Genomic DNA, 23,250 nt, shown 5'->3' on the forward strand with positions numbered 1-23,250 from the left:
ATACAGAAAGTGGCCTATAAGATTATGTCAGACTCCGAAAGAATTAGTGACTACAGGATTTTACTATTCAGCCTTTAGCGACAGGGTATTGTGTTTTCATTGTTCGTATGGACTTTGTGATTGGACATCCATAGATTGTCCGATTCTAAGACATTACCTGTTGGTAGCCCATTGTCCTTTTATACAGAGTGTTGCAGCATTACATTGTAACTCCAAGAGTTGCAAGTATTGTGACAGTGTAGAATTTCCAGCCTCCGATAAACCTAGTTTGGATTCTGTGACAGTTTGCAAAATATGTTTTGAGAATCCATGCAGTGTTGTAATTCTTCCGTGTCGACATTTTGTTTTCTGCGGATTCTGTGCTTCTCAATTGGGCAGGTGTGCTGTATGCCGGGCCAGCATTGAAGATACATTGACTGTTTTTATGTTTGTATGTTTGTTTTTTGGACGTTCAAGGTCTTCGAGGACCTTGGAGAATTTGTGTGGAAAGAAGTTGGAATTTTAAAATTTCCTTTTGACAATGCATTTGACTGTTTAGTGAAATCTCCATATGGTTTACACTATTTAAGTGAAAAGTATCACCGAGTGAATCACTGCCTCTGTGCCAACAAACACGGTCTCAACTGGGGATATGGGTGACTACCATATGAGAAATTAGGAGACTTTTTATATGTTGTGCTTTTGAATCAAAAAGTGTACGTCAAAGGTACGGAGAAAGTGAAATGGTTGGAAAAATTACTTGGAGAAACATGTATGGGTAAAATATCCATACATAACATCGAAGAACTTGAATGTCCAAAATTGGGTAGTGTGAAAAAGATTTCAGGAAGATGCAAAGAACATAACAAATGTGAAAATGTAAAAAACACCTGTGCAGTTGAAAATGCCTGGAAGATATACAGTTTCTATTATAATAAATACAAGAAATAAAAGAGTTTTTGAAAAGATACAAATGTTTTATTTAGGATATAGGTTTACAATACCAGAAGGGTTATTTTACAATACATAAAAATAACAATGGTTCATTTACAATATATGAAATAGATTTACAACATCAAATTATATTTACACTTAATAATATGGATATACAAGGTGGCTCAAAAAATCACTTAACACCCCCAGTACAAGGCCACTGCAGCGCACAACATGGAAATGGTGATGACCAATCATTATCAGGCCAAGGGAGAACCACATTGATGCCACCCGCGTGGTGGGCGGCCATCTTGATGTCCGCCATCTTGAATTCAACTTTAGAATTTTAAATGGGAAGTGGGTGATATATATATATCAAATCAGGCTAGAATTTCACAAGAAATGAAATGGTGAAGGTATGACGATAAATGTGATGAAAAGAGAAGAAAGTGAGACTAAATATCGAAGAGACAATTCAGTCTAAATTATCTCACTAATCAGTCACTTTGATAAATGTCCTCGGTTAAATATGAAGTCTCGATTGGCACATCATTTTATGTATATACCTTTCAAAAATTCAAATCAATGTAATAGCACAGTAGGAAGCTATGGATATATGTTGAAAAGGGATACCTGCTTACATATGCTGATGAATAGTGTTTATGTTCAGTAGGGAGGAGGAAACAGAAGGATGGATGGTGACGATGGGAACTTTTAAAGTTTTCAAATTCCAAATACTTTAAAAAGTTCTGAAATGGCGTTAATTTGGTGAGGTAATCTAGTGCACTTTACTCTGCAGAACACTTCCTAAGGTGAAAGTATGCATTTTCTAAAAAAACAAACACAATTTTTCACATATAGAGTAATTTTTGTTATTCCTCTTTTTCACAACAATAATAAATATTTTTGTAATTATTATATTGATAAAAAACTAGAAATAACAAAAGTTACAAGAGCATCAAATTATGCATTTGTTTACAAGAACATTTATAACATATAAATGTTATAAGAAGAAAATATTTCTTTATTATCTCCTTTTGAGATAGAGTAAGTCTTTGTTTTTATAATTTAGCATGCGTTCATTCTACAATTGATCATCCCAATTTCATTATCCAGGTTTTTCTACAATTCTGATCTTCAGTTTTCAAAATTCATCATCTGACTAAATCACATCCAAATGTAGAACATATGAGTGTCACTTTATGTAACTTTCCTCCAAGCATACATTTGAGGAATTGTAACATTTATAAGCTTGCTTGTTAAGGAAGATGAAAACAGATACCTATTCACTGCTTCAAATTCAACATGGCATCTTTTATACATATCAGTGTCATTCCACAACTTTCGAATCTTTATAAGATTATATCATAATCAAAGTTCATTCAAGTCATAAAAGGCTTCTATATAACTTAAGCATCCAAGTTATTATAACATTGCAAAGTTTAATGCTTTAAAAGCAACAATTATTGTACAAATATATAACCATCCCATATTTCTATATCTGTACTTATCTTTTTTCCCTCTTGAGATTTTTCAGTCTCAGACAACTAGTATCAGAGCAACTACGTAGTTCAAGCTAGATTTTTTAGTATGTGTTATCTTCAATTGTTTTTGTTTTATAATTTTTGTCAATAAGTGCTTAACAGCTTGAATGTTTGAATAGTAAATATACATATTTGCTCTGTTACAGCTATTTTACAGTGTATATCACAATATACTTATCTAATGATTACAATTACCATTTTTTGAATGTTGATACAAAATACCAAGAATGACATCATATTATACATTGAACAATTTTAAAGAGTTGACCTTTGTATATAAACCTTGATGCCAATGCAAATGTACACAATTTCAATAAATTTAATTATAAATTTGAATGTAACTTATCTTGCTTGTCTGAAAGAACACATATGACTGAAGATATTTGTTTTTCATATTGTCAGTCAAAAATAACTGTTATGAATATGAATTCAGAATATTGCACAATTTGATAATTTTGTCATGATATACAAATTGGCTTTTTTAAACATCATATTTAATTAAATTAGTTTAAATAGTAATTTCAGACATTTAATTGCATTATATGAATAAATTTTGAGTAATCATATGACTAAATTATAACTATTGCACAAATGTGGAACTCTGAACTTAACCTAACCATTTTCAAATGTTGTTATGACAATGTATTAATTTTATTGTCATAAAGGTTTTTTTGACATATCTTTAACCAGTAAAAGGTTATGACTGAATTCTTGTACCAATTTGCTCCTCTTCGAGATGTTAGAAAAATGCCTTAAAATTTGTTTAGCGCATCAGTAATGCATCAAGATCAAAGTGACGTCTAGGGAGAGAAGTTCCCATGCCATTGCACAAGATTTTAATAGGATACATCCATGAAGAGCTGTGCATTATGAATGGTTGTCGCGAACAATTAAAGTGTGATGCTTCCATTAAATGAAAAGTCCTTCACAGTGACAAGGCTAATGTTTATGTTCATAAGGAAGTTCATAAACAGAATAGTCGATGCTTTTTATCTGATAACTCATTTTTGACAGATCAAAGCTGAATGGTTAGTGCTGTTAAGTTAATGGTGTGGCGTGCTGTGTGGAACACAATTGGTTAGTCAATTTTCCATCAATGGAACCTTAAATGCTTAGGGCTACTTGGATTTGTTAAATAAACAGGTTTTTTCATCTTTGCTTATGAAAGAAGATACTTTTTACAGAGTTTTTTCAATAGGGAGGAATGCCGGAACACTATGTGTGACCAAGATTGTTCTGAAGATGTATTTCAATCAATTCGTTGTACCAAATACCATAGAAGTAGCTTACTACTCCTTTTCTTTCTGAAACCATATATTTTTTTTTGATACAATATACAAAAGCCTCCATTTCGGGTTGCAATTTATGATAACGCTCATTCATTAATTTTTGCAGAGGTCCAAAAAGTTTACATAAAAATAAGTGGAAGTTCAGAGGCTGTGAAAATAAAAGCATCTGGTGAATGGTGTTGATACATTGAAATACAATGTTTCCGGAAACAAGTTACCCCACTGACGGTGATATTTCCTGTAACCATATAAGAGAATCCTCAACCTGTTTCGACGTAATTTAAGTAAGTCAGATTTCAAAGCACACAGTTCTCTAATTTGTTTAGAATCGATGCGTACGGGTGATCTCCCTTGTTGCAAAAACTCCACACCAAATTGAAAGGGGATTGCTTTTCGAATTCTATTGCTACGTAATTGCTTTTTTCCTTGTTCTTGCAAGATAGAGATCTAAACATGTCTCTACGTCGGGCAGTTCAGGACATTCGTTTGTATCTGTGGAAAAGCCGATTTCCCTACGTCGTTTTATGAAATCACAGTCTGTAGTCACATCCATTCCCTCGTTCACCGTTTCGTTCTTGATAGTGAAAGCTCAAATTTTGATGGTTGCACATGTTTGCGAGTTTTGCGTTTGGAAGCATCATCCTGATGGGTCATACGTGTCACAAATTTGTCGTGTTTTTCCATTGTACAATCCGCAGTTCCATGATGTTTTCACTAGAGCTGTCTCGATGACACTGAGAGAAACATAGGGTAGCACATATTTTTTATAGTTGTTTTGATGACACGAGCCTGGATTGCATGGATAGAACAACACACTTGTTCCCCTCTGGGGCATTTGGAATGTGGTAAACATTTGAAGATCTGATGGGAACGGGTTAGAGCAAGTCAGCAGTATATCATAAACTGAAGACAGTGGAAAGAGAGGGGAAGAATGTTCTAGCGTAGCAAGAATATTTCGAAGGATAAATTCGAATCCCATATTATGTCTAAGTGAAGAGTTCTGACGGCGGTGTTATTTTTGTCGCAGTAGCAAATATTTTGAAGCCGAAAATGTTTTCAAAATCGAAGTTGTGATTTCCCAAGTTGAATTGTTATTTGTTTTTGTCCAACTAAAGTAAGATATTGAAAAATAAAAGTTCTTTGTTATGTAATTATAAAACTAATTATTTACCGAAAGACAAATGTTTGAAGAGTCAAAGTGTTTTCAAGTAACTTTAGTGAAACTTAGTCAAAATGATTGTTAATGTCAAATGTTTCTGAAAGTGAAAACGAGATTCTATGAATGTATGTAAACATGTCGAAAATGGAAACACTTCTCAGAGCCAAGAAATATATGCTGTATGTTCCGGCACAACGAAAGTTGTTTTGTGATGTTTGTTGATCCCCAACAAGCAGATACGGAAAAGTTATTTTTAAAGGATGAGAAAATACTGCAATATGTTTTTCAAAGTAGAAGAAAGTTTTAGATTATATTTTATCTTGGTAACAAAATTTTGAATCAAACATTCGAATCCCATGTTTGTTTCTAAGTGAAAATTTTAGAAGGTATTATTTTTGTCAGAGTAACTGTGTTTAGAAGATGAAAGTGTATTCAGTTATCGAAGTTGTGATATCCCAAGTTGAATTTTGTATTTGCTGTCCCCAATAGAAGTCACATACGGAAGATCACAAATTCTGTGTTATGCAATTTTAAAGGAATGTTTACTGAAGGGAAAATGTTTGTAGTCGAACATTTTTCAAGATATTTTTTGGGGACCAATGGGAATGTGATTTTTAAAACAAATTCGAGAACTAATGTTATAGTCAAATATTTCTGGAAGTGGAGGCATGTGTCTATTATGTCGAAAATGGAAACCCTTCTAAAATGCGAAAAGATATCTGTTGTGTGTTTCTGCACAACAAAAGACAGATATTGAAGGTATAATTTGTCAATGTTACACAAAGCAAAAATACACGTCAAAATCGAAGTTGGTAAATTAAAGGTCAAATTTTATAAAATATTTTTTCGGTACAATAATGATTATTATTCTCAATCTTACTCAAAGTGAAAAATATATTTTTATCAAACTCATTTTTTCGAAAGTCAAAATATTTGTCAATGTATGCATTTCGAATTTGAGAAGTTTTGAAAGTTAGGTTGTTTTGTTTTTTTTTACTTTAACTACATTTGTTTCGTAAAATGAAAAGTTTTTATAATCAAACTTTGATGGTTAAAGTAGAGCTTCAACGCAAAATGGAAACGTTTTCCAAACCTAAGTTTCCCGACCCTGTGGCCGAGTGGTTAGCACATCGTGCTGCGACACCAAGGGTCCCGGGTTCGAATCCCGGTCGGGCTTGGTTGTTTGTGAATGTCCATTCATCAATTTCATCATTTCATCACTCATTCCCATCTTCGCAAATTAGCCAAGAGGCACAAAACGCGAAGTAAAATAAACTAAATCAATCAATCAATCAAACCAAACCTAAGTTGTGATATTCAAAGTTGGTTTTGTTATTCGTCTCTCACGACGAAGTCAAATATTGAAGAGTACGAGTGCTCAGTGTTATATATACAGAGCATTCCCTGACATTCGCTACGAGACTTGGCGGCAAGTAGCCCGGCATGAGCGCTTGTCTTTCCCGATGGACGGGTCCGCGACAGTCGCACCCTACAGTCTGTTTTTTTTTCACTCTCCCTGCCTTTGCTCTCTTTCCCTTTCTGTTGATGTTGCAGACTGACACCAGTATAATCCTCCCTCGGAAGTTGTGTTGTGTTGTGTCCGTGTTTTGAAGATTGTGTCAAGTGTTACTTCGGAAAGAGGAATTGTGGAGAAGTGAGACGACGTGTTGCAATGAAATTTCCTGGTGTTCCCGTTCCACATAGGACCACTATATTAAACCTCGTAAAAAAGTTTAGAGTAACAATGTCAGTTCTGAATAAAAGTGGTAAGAAAAATGGGGAAATCTGAAAAATAAAGTATACAAAGACAATCCGCACACCATCCGTGAGTTAACCTTTTGCTGCCCAAGGCCTTTTTCACATGTAAGCCTCTCTTTCCCGAGCCGACTTTGAGCAAAATGCAGAGTTTCAATTAAATGAGTGTAGATCGGAGGCTAATTGCACTAGAGAGATTAGTGATATACCGTTGTACACGGAATGAACCAGAGATTCAGACTATATGAAATTTTTGCAAATTCGGCATATATGTAGCGGGGGGAGGGGGCTAACTCTCAAAATTCCAAAATTTCGGGAAAAAAAATTTGGTTCCCCCACCCTCCCCCCAAGAAAAAAGTACATGACAGTGTCGGCATGCACATGGAAATGATCGCTGACATGTAAGGAACACAAAAATATTTGCATTATTATCATATGACCAATGTAACTTGAGTTGTACCCCCAAAAGGAATGGTCGGCACGCCACTGATTCAAGCTTCAAAATGCAGCGGTACCTTGAAATGACTATAGTTCAGAAACTAAATGCCCTAGAGATATAAAAGATATACTGTTGTACGCAGAATGAATCACAGATTCAGACGATATATAATTTATGCACATTCGGCGTATATATGGACGGGGAATGGGGGGAAATCCCCTGAAAATACTTTTTTTTAAAAATGGGGTTTCGCACCCCCCCCTGAAAAAAGGATATGAAAAGTTCAAAATGCACATAGAAATTATCGCTGGCATGTAAGAAACAGAAAAATATTTGCATCATTGTCGTATGACCAATGTAACTTGAGTTGTACCCCCAAAAGGAATGGCCACTGATTCAAGCTTCAAAATGCAGCGGTACCTTGAAATGACTATAGCTCAGAAACTAAATGCCCTAGAGATATGAAAGATATACCGTTGTACGCAGAATGAATCACAGATTCAGACGATATATAATTTATGCACATTTGGCGTACATATGGAGGGGGAAAGGGGGGAAATCCCCTCAAAAATACTTTTCTTAATAAAAATTGTGTTTCCCCCTGCCTCCCCCCTGCCGCCCCGTGGGAAACAACAATAGCTGACCACGCACATTGTCACATTCACCATTTGCGATGGACACCTGGTTCTGTAAGTATTCCTGCGACTCTTCGACCCTAGCTGCAGGTGCAAAGTTAACATGTCAGCGATTCTACACTTTCAAACACCTGCATGTGGCAACAGGATACGATCTTTTTACACCCCATGGGAAAAACGTGACTCAACTCAAAACATATAATCTGACTGCACAACCGACACCTGCAGTTCTCAGAATTTGATATGCTTCTCGGAATCCGTGGGAACAATTTCAAGTCATACGTGCTTTAGCGTGGGAAACAAAATTGCTGACCATGCATATTGTCACATCGCCATCTGCGATGGACACCTGGTCCACATTCTTTGTGTTCTATTTGATACTCAGCAGATTTCCAATTTTAACTCTAGATTTGGTTATAATTAGTCATCATTAAATAAAATTGAAGCAATAGCGACCAATATGTTGAGTGGCGTACCCTGAGAGGGAGTTCGGGGGACATATATTTCGAAGTGACTAAAGTTCAAAATAGTGGATCTAATTCTGCAAGCAACTAATCCACACATATCCAATCAATCAGTGATGTCATCGATGAACAATACCTAACTGGCGTGGAAACATAGCGTGGGACAATAGTGTGGGAAAATACCGTGGGGAAAAAAACTTCTTTACTTTCCCACAGTGTACTCGGGAGCATGGGAAAATATTCGATGACATCATAGCGTGGGAACATAAAAAATTTAAATTAGGCCTTGTACACACCAAATGGTTTTATAGCTATGCCTAAACTACTGTAACATTAGAACCACTGGAATCGAAGGAAGAGAAGATTACAGTATTTGTTTAAAAGATAATTATAATATTGAATAATGGAAAATAATAAAACATATGTAACTTCTCAATAATAAATCCTTTGTTCACGTAAGGTATATCATATTTCAGTATAAATATGTAATTGAAAATGTATATTCTGTGAAAATTTTATGAAGTTTGTATTTTTGCAATAACAAAGGTAACATTTATAGAGAAAAATGTACAATCCAGGAACATACAATCAGTTTTATTCATGAAATTGAAATTGTATTGGGATATTCCGTAAGTAATGCACATATTATCCAAACCATTTTTTGTCACTTATATTCTTTCAATTTGATCCCCATATTGTAACATTATTGAAACTTTCAGTCAATAATAATATGTTTTTGTACTCAAATGTATTAAACAAAGTGCATAACAGGAAATGCCAGCTTTTTTGTTAGTGGGAGAATTCAAGGTGTTCCGAAACTCACTACTTCATTGAAGGAAGGCACTAATTGAGAACACTATTCATTGTTTGCAATTCCACATGCTTACCATTAATCACATATTAATGAACAAGTGCCAGCAGTCTCTTTTACTCCAATGTCTATCGTAACTCCACTCATGTCAAAAGGCTCACTCCACCCTTTGGTGATGATGTAACTGATACATTTACGTAACTCTATTAGGTCATTGACTTCATATTCGTAAACCTTGGATTTGATTAATCCCTATGTGAAGGTATTGTCTTGGGTAAATACAGTCAAGGCATCAATCTCTGTGTGATTATTCACAAACATGTGTACACATAATAGCAACTAAGGGCACATCATATATGAAGACCCAGGGGGAAAATAGATGAATGTCGATTTTTTGCCCATTTTGAGATCGCAGCGCCATCTGTTAGCTCAGAAGCTGTACTATAAGAATGTGAATGGCCTTGGTTGGGAAAACTGTGCAAAGTGCCTGAAAAACGCATTCCAACATACGGGGCAAGGAGGAAAAACGATGGGAGTCTGAACGTCGGGGGAAGAACGATGAGTGTTTTCTGTTAAATAATGTGTGCCTCACTGAAACGGGTTAGCGCTACGGGAAGGTTATTCCAGTCGTTCGTTGTGCGTGTGTTGAATCGTGCAGTCTTGTGATCAGTTCTATTGTGTACTATTTGTGACGAACCTGAATGTTTGCTTAATATTTGTTGAGATGTTAAGATTTTTAAATGTTTGTTATTTCAAATTATGTGCAAGATGTCACGGACAACTTTAATTAGATTGGTACAGTTGTGGTTGGAACTTGTATATATGTTTAGAAATACGTCATAATCTGTTTGCATTGACGTCACGTTCCCATCTCAACAGAGGAAGTGACTCGTACAAGTCGGAAAAAGCTGTGGTTGAAGCTGGCATCAATGACTCTGAAAAATCAAAAAGAGAAACAGAACTCTCAAGACTGGAAACAGAACACAAACTTCATTTACTGAAAGCTGAGAAGTTTTATTCCCTCAAGAAGTTATACAAAAAGAAGAGTAGAAAGGATGACACCATAGCTGCAGTTACCATGGACTTTCAGAAAAATTTACCGACCCCCAACATTAGCACCAATGATGTGTATTATAAACGTCAGTTGAGCTTCTACAGCTTCAATATTCACATCCTTTCCTCTGGTGATTCAGTTTCCTTCACGTACGACAAGACCGTTGCTCATGAAGGGTCAGATGATGTGTGCTCTATGGTCGACAGTTTTGTGCACAACTTTTTGCCGGAAAAAGTTTGTCGCTTGGTCATCTTTTGTGATTCTTGTGCCGGTCAGAACAAGAACTATACTGTCATTCGATACCTCCACCATCTCGTGACAGAAAAACGTCGTTTCGATGCCATCAACATGTTTTTTTCCAATCAGGGGCCACTCCTACTTAGAGTGCGATAAAAACATGAGCTACATAAATCAACAGTCCTATGTTGAGTTGCCGGATGAATGAAGAGATGTAATAAGGAGCAACAGACACACACCAACGCCATTTTCTGTAGTAAACTGCACGAAGGAGCTCTTCAAGACTTGGACTGAGTTCTTGAAGCCAATTTACCTGCCGAAATGTCCATTTCCTACCAGGCCAGTGCGTTGTGTGGAGATACGAGATGAAAACCCTACCAAAATTTTCTACCGCAATACCTATCTTGGCACTTACTTGCACGCTGATGTCATGTGGCGACCACCGAAGCAAGGAAAGAACAAAGGGACCTCTACTTCACCTAGAACCATTTTGAGAAACCTGTACGATGGACTGCTGCCCATCACTTTGCCCAATTACAAGAATCTCCAGGATTTGAAGCGATTTCTCACCAACCTAGAGGCTCAACAGTTTTACGAGACCATGCTAACCACCAACATTATGGTAGAAAATAATGAGGATCTCTATGTGGACTACTTAGTTGATGATCAGTGAGTAACATGATTGCTCAGTTACTTGACAATTAAATAACTATGCTTAATCAGCATTGCCTACTTGCTCCAAAAGTAAGCTTTTACCTCAATCAAGTGAAAATTAGGCCACAGAATATAGTGCCCACTGTAGTGTGCTGCAGGAAGAGCATTTTGCTTGAGCGAATAATGCTCGAACAGGCAAAACTAGCAGTATACACTCGAAGCCCAGTAGTACATGTATAACCATAGTTTGTCTGTGGGTGCACCCTCAAATATGGATTATGAGGCGAAAGGTGCAGAGAAATTGAAACTAAACATAGTCATTATCTCCGTGTTAAACTATAGTTTAGTGTGTCTGAGCAATACAGTGATATTTGAAAATGAAACAGGTGATTGTGGGCTGAAACTGCCAGGGCAGATATTTTATGTACGAGGGCCATGTCATAAAAAAGGGCCGATTGGACATTACAGATAATAAACTCAAGCAAGAAAATTTTTATTTTGATGCTATACAAGAGCATACCCTGGCTATTTTTCTACATAGTCACCATGCGCTCCAAACATTTTTGGTACCATGGAACAAGTTTGCATAGACCCTCTGCGTAGAAATCTGCTGCCTGGGATCTCAGCCAATCAAGAACTGATGTCTTGAGACATCGAAACATTGTGAAGCAAGCCACTTTTTGAGGTGAAGGAACAGAAAGTAATCACTTGGGGCAAGATCAGGACTGTATGGTGGGTGATTAAAATGTTCCCATCGGAATTTCTGAATTGTTGCAACGGTACGGTCAGCTGTGTGTGGGCGGGCGTTGTCATGAATAAGCAGAATTCCAGACCGCAACATTCCTCTTCGCCATTTTTGGATGGCACGTCGCAGATTAGACAGTGTTTGGCAATACACATCTGCTGTGATGGTTCATCCCGGTTCCAAGAATTCCACGAGGATTACACCTTTTTGGTCCGAAAACACGGTTGCCATAATTTTGCGATGTGATGGTGTTTGCTTGAATTTCTTCAGTTTCGGTGAACCGGAGTGACACCATTGCATGGATTGCTGCTTCAACTCACCAGTGACGTACGATATTCAGGTTTCGTCTCCAGTCACTACGTGAGAAAACAAGTCATCCCCATCCTTCTCCCAGCAGGCCAAAAAATCACGTGCTGATTTCATTCTTTCATCTTTGTGAGTGTTTGTCAACATTTTTGGCACCCACCTCGCACACAGTTTGCAATAACCCAGATTGTCTGTTACAATTTGGTGCAATGTTTTATCAGACACTTCAGGAAACTCCTTGCCTAGATCAGTAATGGTGAAACGGCGATTGGATCGCACTTTCTCATCAACACGTTGCACAAGGTCGTCCTTCTGAACACTAGGCCTGCCGCTCCGCTCGTCATCATGAACATTTGAACGTCCTTCCCGAAAAAACGGCAACATTGTCTTATCTTTCCTTCACTCATTACTGTTGGTCTGTAAATGGCACACAATTCCCGATGAATGTCAGCTGCACTCAGTCCTTTTGTGTTGAGAAATCTAATCGCTGACCTCACCTCGCATTTGGTGGGATTTTCTAGTACAGCAGCCATTTCAACTTCCAGCTACTTGCACATACGCACCTCCACACTGAGAAATATACCTCTGTTGCAGGCACAAAATACTAAAGCATGCTTCCGTGCATGCGCAGCTTCGTCAGTGTTGCCAGTCCCAAGTAAAAAATTATCGGTCCTTTTTTTGACATGTGCCTTGTACATGTGTCCCTGATTATTGTTACATGATATTGATATTCCATTGTAAATGCTCAAGCATGGAAGACTCAAATGATTAGGAGGGAGTGAAAGGGTTCCATGCAGTACTGTAGTCCACTGCCTGCAGCTGGAGGCAAAGTGTCATGGCATCACTAGAGAGAAAGTTTTTGTTGCTGACTGCGTGATACTCAGCATGATTTCTGAAGGAATGCAAGTAATAGAGACTGATAGATATTTTTCGTTTGCTATGTATAATGTTCTAATGGAAGTACTTGTACAGAAGATGGCCACATGTTCTAGAGTTTGATCAATGAACAGAAAGCAGTGAACTAAATGGTGCGTCCATTCATTGAGTGAAAACCTTCCACGTTGAACATTGCTCAGATACTTGACGTGCCTTTGTACTAATTGATAAACATTGTTTACTATTGTCAAGCAACTGAAAAGTGTTAGCAATTTCATTGAAATCAATGTTGAATTTTTGTGACACCCTGTATCGTAAATTAAAATTTTTGAGTAGAATAAAACACAATTGTTTCTACAATACTTCCAGTCAATTAAGATACATGTCATCTTTTCTTGTAGTGTTTTTGTGGAAGAGAAGATGGGAGCGAAGTATGTTGAGCGGCGCAGGCTGGAGTTTGCCAAGTCCTGGGAGGAATCTGGTCCCGCCACGCCCATGTTCTTCATCCTGTCTCCAGGGGTGGATCCTCTAAAGGTACAGTTACTAGAAATAGTGGATATAGTTAAAATGTGAAAAAATATTGAGCCAAAATGGGTAAAATCTGTGTGAGACCAGTTGTTGATCATGGTGACATGTAAGACAGGAATCTCTCGTGAAAGGATTGGAAGTCCTGCGATCAATTATTCCAAATATAAATCGCTTGGAAATCTCTTCATCGTGTACACATCTCACTTGCGATAGAATCCTGATTGTTGAGTTGTAAAAACACTCGGACATCAAACTGTAACTATTTTTATGGTTCCCTTAACACTAGGAGGATGGTGATTTCCTAGCTACCTATTAGGATGAACCTGTCATTATAAACATTCATTACAAATTCTGCCTCCCGCAATGGCTAATAGAGGGGCACAAAAGGAACAAATTGTCTGGTCAGAAGGACCAAGTTATTCATATTCAGTTAAATCATGGAAAACGTGGAGTTAACTTAACATTGTCAAAATTATAATTAAATATATACATAAATAAATCATCTGTCAACATCATGGTGTGCATGTAAATTTCATGTATTTGTTTAATTTATTCATTTATTTATTTACGAGTGTATTTTATTTATTTACTTATGGTGTATTTTATTTATTTACTTATGGTGTATTTTTATTTATTTTTGAGTTTTGTGTTTGTAGAAACATTTTTGCTTGCCATTTAGATTACGTACGCTTCTTCCATTGGTGGGAACTTTTGAAAAATATAATTACGTTATTCTATGACAAAAATTAGAAATACACGAACACTCACTTGGAAAGGAGGAAACGCCGGCCCCCATGGCATAGTGGTTAGCACATCATGCTGCAACGCCAGGGGTCCCAGGTTCGAATCCCGGCCTGGCATGGATGTTTGTCAATGTCCATTCATCAATTTCACCATATCATCACTCGTCCCCATCTTCGCAGTTAACCAAAAGTGGCACAAAGCGAAATAAAATAAACATAATCAATCAGTCAATAAAAATCAATTGAGGAGGAAACATCAATCTGCCAACACTCACATGTATTGTCTTCATCTTGCACACCTTCATCTGAAGAATAATTTTAAACAAGTTCGTAAGTCGTATGAAATGAACATCCATTCCGACATCTGACAAATCACTGAGATAATGAGGTAGCTACAGCATGATCTAGTAAGCCACGTTCAGGTGACATATTGGACAATGCACTGAGCCAAATAGAGTAAGCGAATAGAGGTTGCCAATATTTTACCCTAGATATTTCGTTGACCGATCTGAACTAACATTCAACTTGAAAATACGTCTGTTAGACAAACAGCAATGAACAAAGATGAACTAAGGTTCACTCACACTTAGAGAATATGCTGTTGCTGACAGATGTTCTACCTAAAAACTGAAAACACCAAAATAACGGATCATCGTACTTATAGTAGTAATCCAATGTAGTAGCCTTCACATGTGAGATAAAAGTTTAACTTTTTACACAAGTGTAGAGCATTAATATTTGTTAAAAGTCACAGAACATGGAAGCTGTGAAGTAAAATTAACATTGTCAAAATTACAATAAAAATAGGTTCACCCATCAAAATGACGGGCCCCGTTCTTCTAGTGTTAAAATGTAAGGTTATCATAAGCTAATAGAAGTACTTTGACTACACACAGTCTGCATGGATTAAATTCCCATCTTTCAGGATGTGGAAGCTTTGGGGAAGAAGTTGAAATTCACCTTCAATGGAGGGAACTTCCACAACGTATCCCTGGGACAGGGACAGGAGATCGTTGCTGAAAATGCTCTGGATCTTGCAGCTGAACATGGCCACTGGGTCATTCTGCAGGTGAGGTTACTAATCGACAGGTTATTCTTAGTTGCAAGTAGTAATATAGTATAGCTGTTATTATGGAATCATTAATCTCTAGAAAGCCTCTTATAGAACTAATTCTCATAGTTTTTTTATTATTATTTTATTTATTTATGACAGTGCTCTTAGCAGAGGTGAAATAATGAAAGTTTAAAAAAAAATTGAAATTTTACACAAAAATTTGTATTCAGGACCCCCCTCCCCCTCCCATGGCCACGAAATAGAACAAAGTGATGAACAAAAAATTGCAATATATAGCAGTGATATACAGTAAAGCCTCGTTAACACAAACTCGCCTAAGACGAACACTCGGTTAACATAAACAAAATGTTGGTCCCGGCAGGGGTGTATTATATTTATAGAACGTTTTATCGGTTACCACGAATTACGAACTGTTTCTTAGTCCGCTGCGTCATTATATATCATTTAACATGAACTTTCAAATTTTTTCATAATTTTTTCTGTTGTTCCTCTGCTATGTATGTAAGAAATCGCTCAACAATCTCTATCATCTTGTCAACAATCAAGGTATACAGTATTGTAACCAACAAATTCAGATCAACAATGTGTTCAAATGTGTTTTTCTATTCTTTAAAACATAGCTAGTACGAATAACATCAAGATTAAAACTTCGGTGCAATTGCTCAACAATCACGATCACCGCGTCAAGAATGATCTTATACATAGTTAACCAACAAATTCAGTTGTGTTTTCAGATGTTTTTTTCTATTCTTTAAAACGTACGAGAAACATCAAGTTGCAAGCAGTAAGATGGAAGTCATGGCCAAGTCATGGCATAGACCTGCAAACAAAACTGAAAATCCTAAAAGTTGAGTACCCGGTTAGCACGATTTTTTTTAACACGAACTCGTGGAATTTTCGGTCCCTAGGGATTCGTGTTAACGAGGGTTTATATGTATATTCCTACAACCATGCAAAGTCACATTGAAGATAGGTAGATACTTCTTGAGGAAAAAATCTTAACAATATATAAGAAGAGCAGTGTTACAAAAGAGAATTGCTTCTAGCATACAGATCCTAATAACTAACACTGTCAACTTAAAAACACAATTTTGTTTTACATTCAACATAACTTGATTGTTATATTTGACTTGTTATATTTGATTTGTTATATTTGACCATTATAAGGCAAACTCAGGTAATTTTGCACCCATGTAATATAGCAATCTCTCATTTATAAATTTTCTCCAAAGTTATCTGTCTGTGGTTTATTGGAACCAAGGAAAAAGTATTGAGAAATTCCAACGCCACCTGGGCTGACTAGTTCATGAATGAATCTAACCCATACATGGAAACTTATTCATACAAGTACATTGCTAGATAATCATATCATGCATTATGTATGACCCAAACAAGATAATTTAAATTTTTTCTGAAGTTTAAATTATCCGCACCCAGACTGAAATGTAAAATGGAAATCTCAAATGTACATGTTGATAAGAGTGGAATGTAGTGCAGCAAAAGCCTCTACATCACTGCTAACTGTGAAAAGGGAAGTCATATATTTGAAATAACACGATACAAAAGTAGTTTTCAATAAATAAGTTATCATTTTATTTCACATTCCATATTAAACGGTGTACTGCCTAGCTCAGAGTGCAAGTTGCTCAGTTTACCTGACTTAGCGCTTCTCACTCGTGGTGTCTTGGCAAGCAAATATCTCTCAATCCCACATGATATCTAGCATTGTCCAATCAAACTATTGTTGCACTTGAACAAAAACCTCAGATTCAGCACTCTGCTGAGTACCATATTTACTTGAATACCTTGTGCACTTTTTTAAAAAAAAAAAAATCTGCTAGAAAATGGAAAGCTTGCATGCTATAGCAGTATCAATCATTTAATTATCTATTATAACATTATTCATGATTCTACAAACAGTTTACCTAGTTTGTACCACATAGGTATGTACCTGATAAACTAAATGGTTAAAACTTGCTTCTGTTTTCAGAATATTCATCTGGTGCAGAAGTGGTTGACATCACTAGAGAAGAAACTGGAACAGCATAGTGAGACTTCACATCCGGATTTCCGTGTTTACATCAGTGCGGAGCCAGCCCCCACTCCTGAGGGACATATAATTCCACAGGTATTTTTCTCAAGTGGAAGTCATTGTTATGAAGATTTCACACTGAAGTGACAAGAACGAGTTGCATGAATGAATCTTGGAAAATATATGCAACCTTTCACACTGGAATGGCATAACACACTTCACATGTGGCCCACCACCTGTTTGTTGCAGATATATGGCAGATGATCTTTCTAGAATGGAGAGGAAAGTGGCTACTTTTTCTCCGTGGAGAACCTAGAGGGCATGTTTTTGAAAGTTGAATGTTTTTGCTTTCAGCCTCAACATTTGACCTCCAGGGACGATGGAGATGAGATGGTAGGAAAACCAACTTCACAAACGATGGTAACACCCCATAACGGCACATGTCATTTGTTGTGAAGTGTGTGTTGTCACTTTTGTATACAGTTTGTAGTGAATAAGCTCTTGCCACTTTGATGCGAAATCTCCCTAATGTGAAATGTTATGCTTTTCAAGTTGACAAATGATTCCTAAAGTGGATGATCTCAGGTAAATAATTTTCTACCTCTTTATCTGCATGGCTCTGGAGCCTGCTCTGTCCCTGATACATGGACACTTGCTGCCTTTGTGGCTGTGGTCAATCATTACATTTTCCAGGTTCCGGTTCTGCCCTGGCCATAGATGTTTCTTTCAGAATGCTCCTTTAACAATTTAATTCAATTATCATTCATCTTCCTAAAAGCATTTGGCATAGAGAGGCAGAAAAGTCTCATTAGAAGGAATAATACAAACACATGCATACCTGGTGGCCCTGGGGAGGATGGGGGTTAAAAGAGGCTGGTGCATGCAGCTGATTACAGCAGCTCTATTATGGCTAAAATGGAAAAAATGATGGCCCTACCTCCAGTGTTTTCATGGGAAAAGGTCACAAGAGTTATCAGCCAGACTTACATTATTCATAATTAGCAGGCAAATTGAGGATAATCAATTAATATTAACATTTCTATACTTCTAGTTGTTAGGAATTTATAATCCCATTGTTTTGCATGAGGTTTGAGCTTTCGTTTGAAGTCCACTTTATGCACAGATAGGCTAATTGGTACTGGACTTACAGTTTAAAGTGGGATCCAAACCACTATGTGCCTCCACCAGATATCAAACCCATGACCGCTTGATTACAAGACAACGGCATTACTACACCATCGTTCTTTTGCTATACAAGAAGTTATAGAAAACTTGGTGTACTTGTGAAGTTACTGAAAAAAAGTCAACATGTTGAAGACCAAAATGTTAAAAAAGTAGAATGGCAAGTACCATATATAAGTAATCTAACTTTTGTATAACTTATTGTACGAACATACTTCAGAAGAATATTGATGCAAACTCAGTGTTTTGACATGAAATCATTACAGAGGAAGCAACAATAGGTTTAAGAATTCCAGTAAACAAACTACAAAACAAATGCAATATCATGTCGGTCCACCCTTACTTTATTGTAATCTTCACTTCCATTTTCTTTATAGGGTATCCTGGAGACTTCAGTGAAAATCATCAATGAACCTCCAACTGGAATGATGGCTAATTTGCACACAGCGTTGAGCAACTTCAACCAGGAGACCCTGGAGATGTGCAGCAAAGAGGCAGAGTTCAAGCAGATTCTCTTTGCACTCTGCTACTTCCATGCTGTCGTGGCCGAGAGGAGGAAGTTCGGGCCCCAGGGGTGGAACAGGGTGTACCCCTTCAACGTGGGTAAGTTGCTGCATGTGGTGATGTGTTAAAGTACACTGTGGTTTAAAGTTATTGTTGGGGTTTCGTTTCCCTAAGATATTGAAACCAGTAATAATGAAAAAAGGACCTACCACAGAATATGAAAGAATAAATCAAAGATGTTTTATGCTTCAACACTGTACGTATTGCATTGTACCTGTGTTGAACCCTAAACCACCAATAATAATAACAAAAAAAGTAAAAATGAAGTGGGGGGGGGCGAGTGAAAGAATCCTATTACTTGGCAGAGAACTTATAAATACATTGGAAATTCGATCAACCATGTTGGAAGATGATGACAGTGTTTTAACAAATGTGTTCAGCTTTTTGAGGAGAACAGGCATCTTACACTGTTTCTAAGGAAGCTTTTAATCTCTCCTTACCTAAAAAAATGTGTTGTGTTTTCACTGTACAGGTTCCTTTACAACTTGCACTTCTAACCTTTTTCAAGGGGTTCTTTACACCCCTTTTAAAATTTTAAGGTAAGGGTTTTAGGTGAGGGGATTTTTCCTCATTTACTTAGAAGGGTGCAAAATGCACATACATGCTGAAGCACCCAAAAATGTCAAATCAATCAATCATTCCCAGGAAATATCCAGTTGGATTGTACTACCATCTACTAACAATATTCAACATTAATACCACCTTTCCCATAACTGTGACCAATTGACTGACTCTGCTGAATATCTGTCTACTGAGCTGAAGGATGTAGCCAGGATATTTTGGAGCTCCCAATGGATGATGTTCAATATGACGTCAGCGGCGCAGAGCATGATGGGAAATCTGGCCAAAATGCATGTGGTCCGGTACACAATCTGGCAAATGACAGCAAGCGTGAATTCGAAACAAATGCTGCATGCATGAAAATGTCCCACTGGTTAACACTTTTAATTGTATTATTGGAGATTTTCAACTGAAGTTTCCTTTTGGTGAATTAATGCATTGTGTGTGTGTGTGTGTTGTGTTGTGTCGTGTGTATGTATTAATTCTGAGAGAACATCATACCTTCATACAGTTTTGCCGGTGGTTAAGATGGCGTGATTTTTCCAATCCGCAGTGAAATATGAATCATATTTGAAGGGCAAGTACTGTGTGTATGGCTAACAGTGTGTGAATTTTATGCTACTCTTCATATCCTGATGGTTTGCAATGCATGTGGTTGCTGTATGATCTCTAATATTATTCACAAAAAAGAAGTTGAAATGTTGTTTATCAATGCAGATACATTTGCAGTATGTATATATTTGTGTACACTTTTCAGCATATCTTCTATGCTTGTCTCAACGCATATACAAAAAGTGACAATGATATGTTACGGCCTTTAAAAAATAATACACAATTTTGCTTTTCAGATGCATTTCATCCATGTCATTTTCACGAGACAACGTTTGTTTTTAATTCAATGTATGCTCAGATGGATTAGTATATCGTTAAAAATGTACCTCCACTGGGAATCGAATTTTCAATCCTTCGATTACAAGGGGATAACATTAGCCGCTATGTTATCAGATATGGCATTCCTTTATACAGCATTGTCTTGAGGTAATTAACATCTTTTTTAGATACTGTGGTCATTGCTACGAGACTAAGCAAAATTCGAAGGACTACATTTAGCATATAATCGTTAAATTTGTAGTTTGAATCACTGCCACAGACATTATAAGTGCAATGCTTGTCAGCTATATTTACATGCTCTGAAATGCTTGCCGGAATCATGGCAGCGGGCGTGACTTCGTGCAATGAATTGTGGAGGAAGTTGTTTGCTGAATGTCATCCATTGCCCTCATTATGCTGGGTCAATCCAAAATTCTGGGGACTTTCTGGGGAGCTGAATGAAAAGAAGTGGTGGGCTCTGGTCAAAAAAGCCAGAAAACTTCAGCAGTGGGTCGACTTACTGACCATGCTTCACCCAATGAAAACACACTTTGGCCCTGCTCCTCAGAGGGCTGTTGCACCACAGTGGTTAAGCTTTCTAGGGGATGGGGCTCTTTAGCTTCCTGCAGTAGTCAATACAGTATTTGTTTTCTGTACATCTTTCCAAAGAATTTGAATTTAAATTTTTGAGTGTGTCAGCACTTAAAGGCTATTTTGCACCCGTCACGTTATACGGGGTTCAGCTCCTTACCTTATCCAAAACACCGTTCCAAAGACAGAGTATGTATAATCACTCATTTTTTACGATTGTGAGCAGTCACTCAACTACCTTGCTGACAGCAGACAGTAGATAAAGCAACTGTGCCTTTACACGTCGTTTTTAACTGGGAACTATAAATACTGTTAAAGAATACAGTTATTGCATATACGTTGAATCAATTTCAACAGTGTCATTTTACAATTGATTGTTGAACAATTATTAGTGCTCATTGTAGTGAGACAAGCAGGAGGATAATAGACGAAGTTCACCTTTATTGAAATATTACATTAGAAACAAAAGTGTAAATAGAAAGCTATTCATTATGTATTGCACCATATCATTAGGAAATGGTAAGGGTGCATTGCACATATTCTCAAACATAGCCATAGTGGAGTGATGTGATCAACAATGCACTTCGGCCACCTCCACCACACTGGAATTGCCCACAGGTACCTGTTACTCACAAAGTGGGTGAGCCCCTGGGAAATTGATGTAAAAATTCCCAGTTTAGATAGTGCACTCCAGAAATCGAATCGGAAGTCTCCCAAATGGCATTCAGATACCCTACTAAATATATCACCACATCAGTTTTGTAAATCTACTTTTTAAAAGTGAGTGAGTTATAGTTACTTCACTCAAACTTAGTGACAGTCTATTTAAAGGTAACTAACTGTAAGTTAAGTTACTTTATTCTAGAAAAGTTACACCTCCAATAACTGCAAGTAGAGCAGTTATCTTTTTGCTAATGACCATCAGAAATTAAAGTATAAATAACCCTCTATGTTTCAATATAACAGTATAGAAGTAAGAAAATTCAAAGTAATCCAATATATCATTATCTACAAAAAAATTAAGGAAAAGTAACCGTTACTCATTTTAAAAAGTGACTCATTACAGTTAGTGTCACCCAGGAAAAGCAACTGTTACTCCCAATCAGTTGGTTGAAGGGAGGGGGGTATCCCTCCAGCTAGCAAAATGTTCACAAAGCATCTCCCAGCTGTCTCATCGTCACCATTTTAAACGATAGGAACATCCCCTCGGCTAACATTTTCTACTTCCAAGTGCTGCTCCCAATAAAATATATAACAGTTATTCCACTAGTAAGGAGTTAATGGTTCTTTTAAGGTGACCTGACTATTAGTGTCAATGTGTTATACAACTACTTGGAAGCCAACAATAAGGTTCCGTGGGAAGACCTCCGTTACTTGTTTGGAGAAATCATGTATGGAGGCCACATCACTGATGATTGGGACAGGAGACTTTGTCGGACATATTTGGAAGAATTCATGCAGCCTGATCTGGTGGGTTGTTTACATAATCATCCTCTAAGATTTATTAATTTTAGCAATTAATTACATAATTTATGTAAAGTTAATGGTGCTGAAGAATTGGTCAAAATGTCAAGCAGACCTCCTGTTAGTCTGTGAATGTAGAAACATCTCAATACTTTATATTCTAAGTTAATGGCCATCTCAAAGTGTGCCCTCATGGATTAAAGTTCGTTATATGAAATGGGAAGATTGTTGTGTGACAAATCAAAATGGGTTAGAATTTGACAGGAAACATGCTGGTATGCTTGCTTTCAATGTAACTTTAATCCTTATGCTGTTTGAAGTCCAAAATGTTTTTCGTTACAGTTGGTTTGATAGATGATGATCTTAACTGCACTCATTTCACGAAAATTTGTAATCAGCTTTGACATAGCACAGTGTGTGAGTGTTAGTTTGTCTGGCTGATTGTGTCCACTATTTCTTCTCAGGTTAGCATTATCAGTCGAGCGACCTGCAATGAAAATGGCCACGGTGGCTCAGTCGGTAACGCGTCTGACTACCATGCTAAAGGTCCCGTGTTTGATCCCCAGCCGGTTCAAATCCGGGAACTTTTCTAACGTTGGAAGCTGCCCTGGTGCCCACCCAGTGTCGAATGCCATGGGTACCTAGGGGAAACCCTGGGGTGTAAAGGTGGTCAGGGACGTGATGCTGATCACATCACTCCCACTCACGACCCGATCAAGAAAGTGTGGGGTGTTACCCCCACACTCCCTATACGCCTTCA

The 23,250-nt window shown here is 37.2% G+C and overlaps 1 protein-coding gene across 1 annotated transcript in view; it reads left to right on the plus strand.

Annotated features, from left to right (window-relative positions):
• The window catches only part of LOC145988599 (dynein beta chain, ciliary-like), a 292,854-nt gene that overhangs the window by 249,319 nt on the left and 20,285 nt on the right, over nucleotides 1-23,250 (plus strand). The window contains exons 66-70 of the mRNA XM_083123590.1: nucleotides 13,282-13,414; nucleotides 15,077-15,220; nucleotides 17,217-17,354; nucleotides 18,818-19,043; nucleotides 22,321-22,496. Coding sequence (XP_082979716.1) covers nucleotides 13,282-13,414; nucleotides 15,077-15,220; nucleotides 17,217-17,354; nucleotides 18,818-19,043; nucleotides 22,321-22,496 — 817 coding nt within the window. The remainder of the gene's footprint in view (nucleotides 1-13,281; nucleotides 13,415-15,076; nucleotides 15,221-17,216; nucleotides 17,355-18,817; nucleotides 19,044-22,320; nucleotides 22,497-23,250) is intronic.

This window comes from Lepisma saccharinum, chromosome 6, assembly GCF_977018435.1.
Source record: "Lepisma saccharinum chromosome 6, izLepSacc3.1, whole genome shotgun sequence".
Lineage (NCBI taxonomy): Eukaryota > Metazoa > Arthropoda > Insecta > Zygentoma > Lepismatidae > Lepisma > Lepisma saccharinum.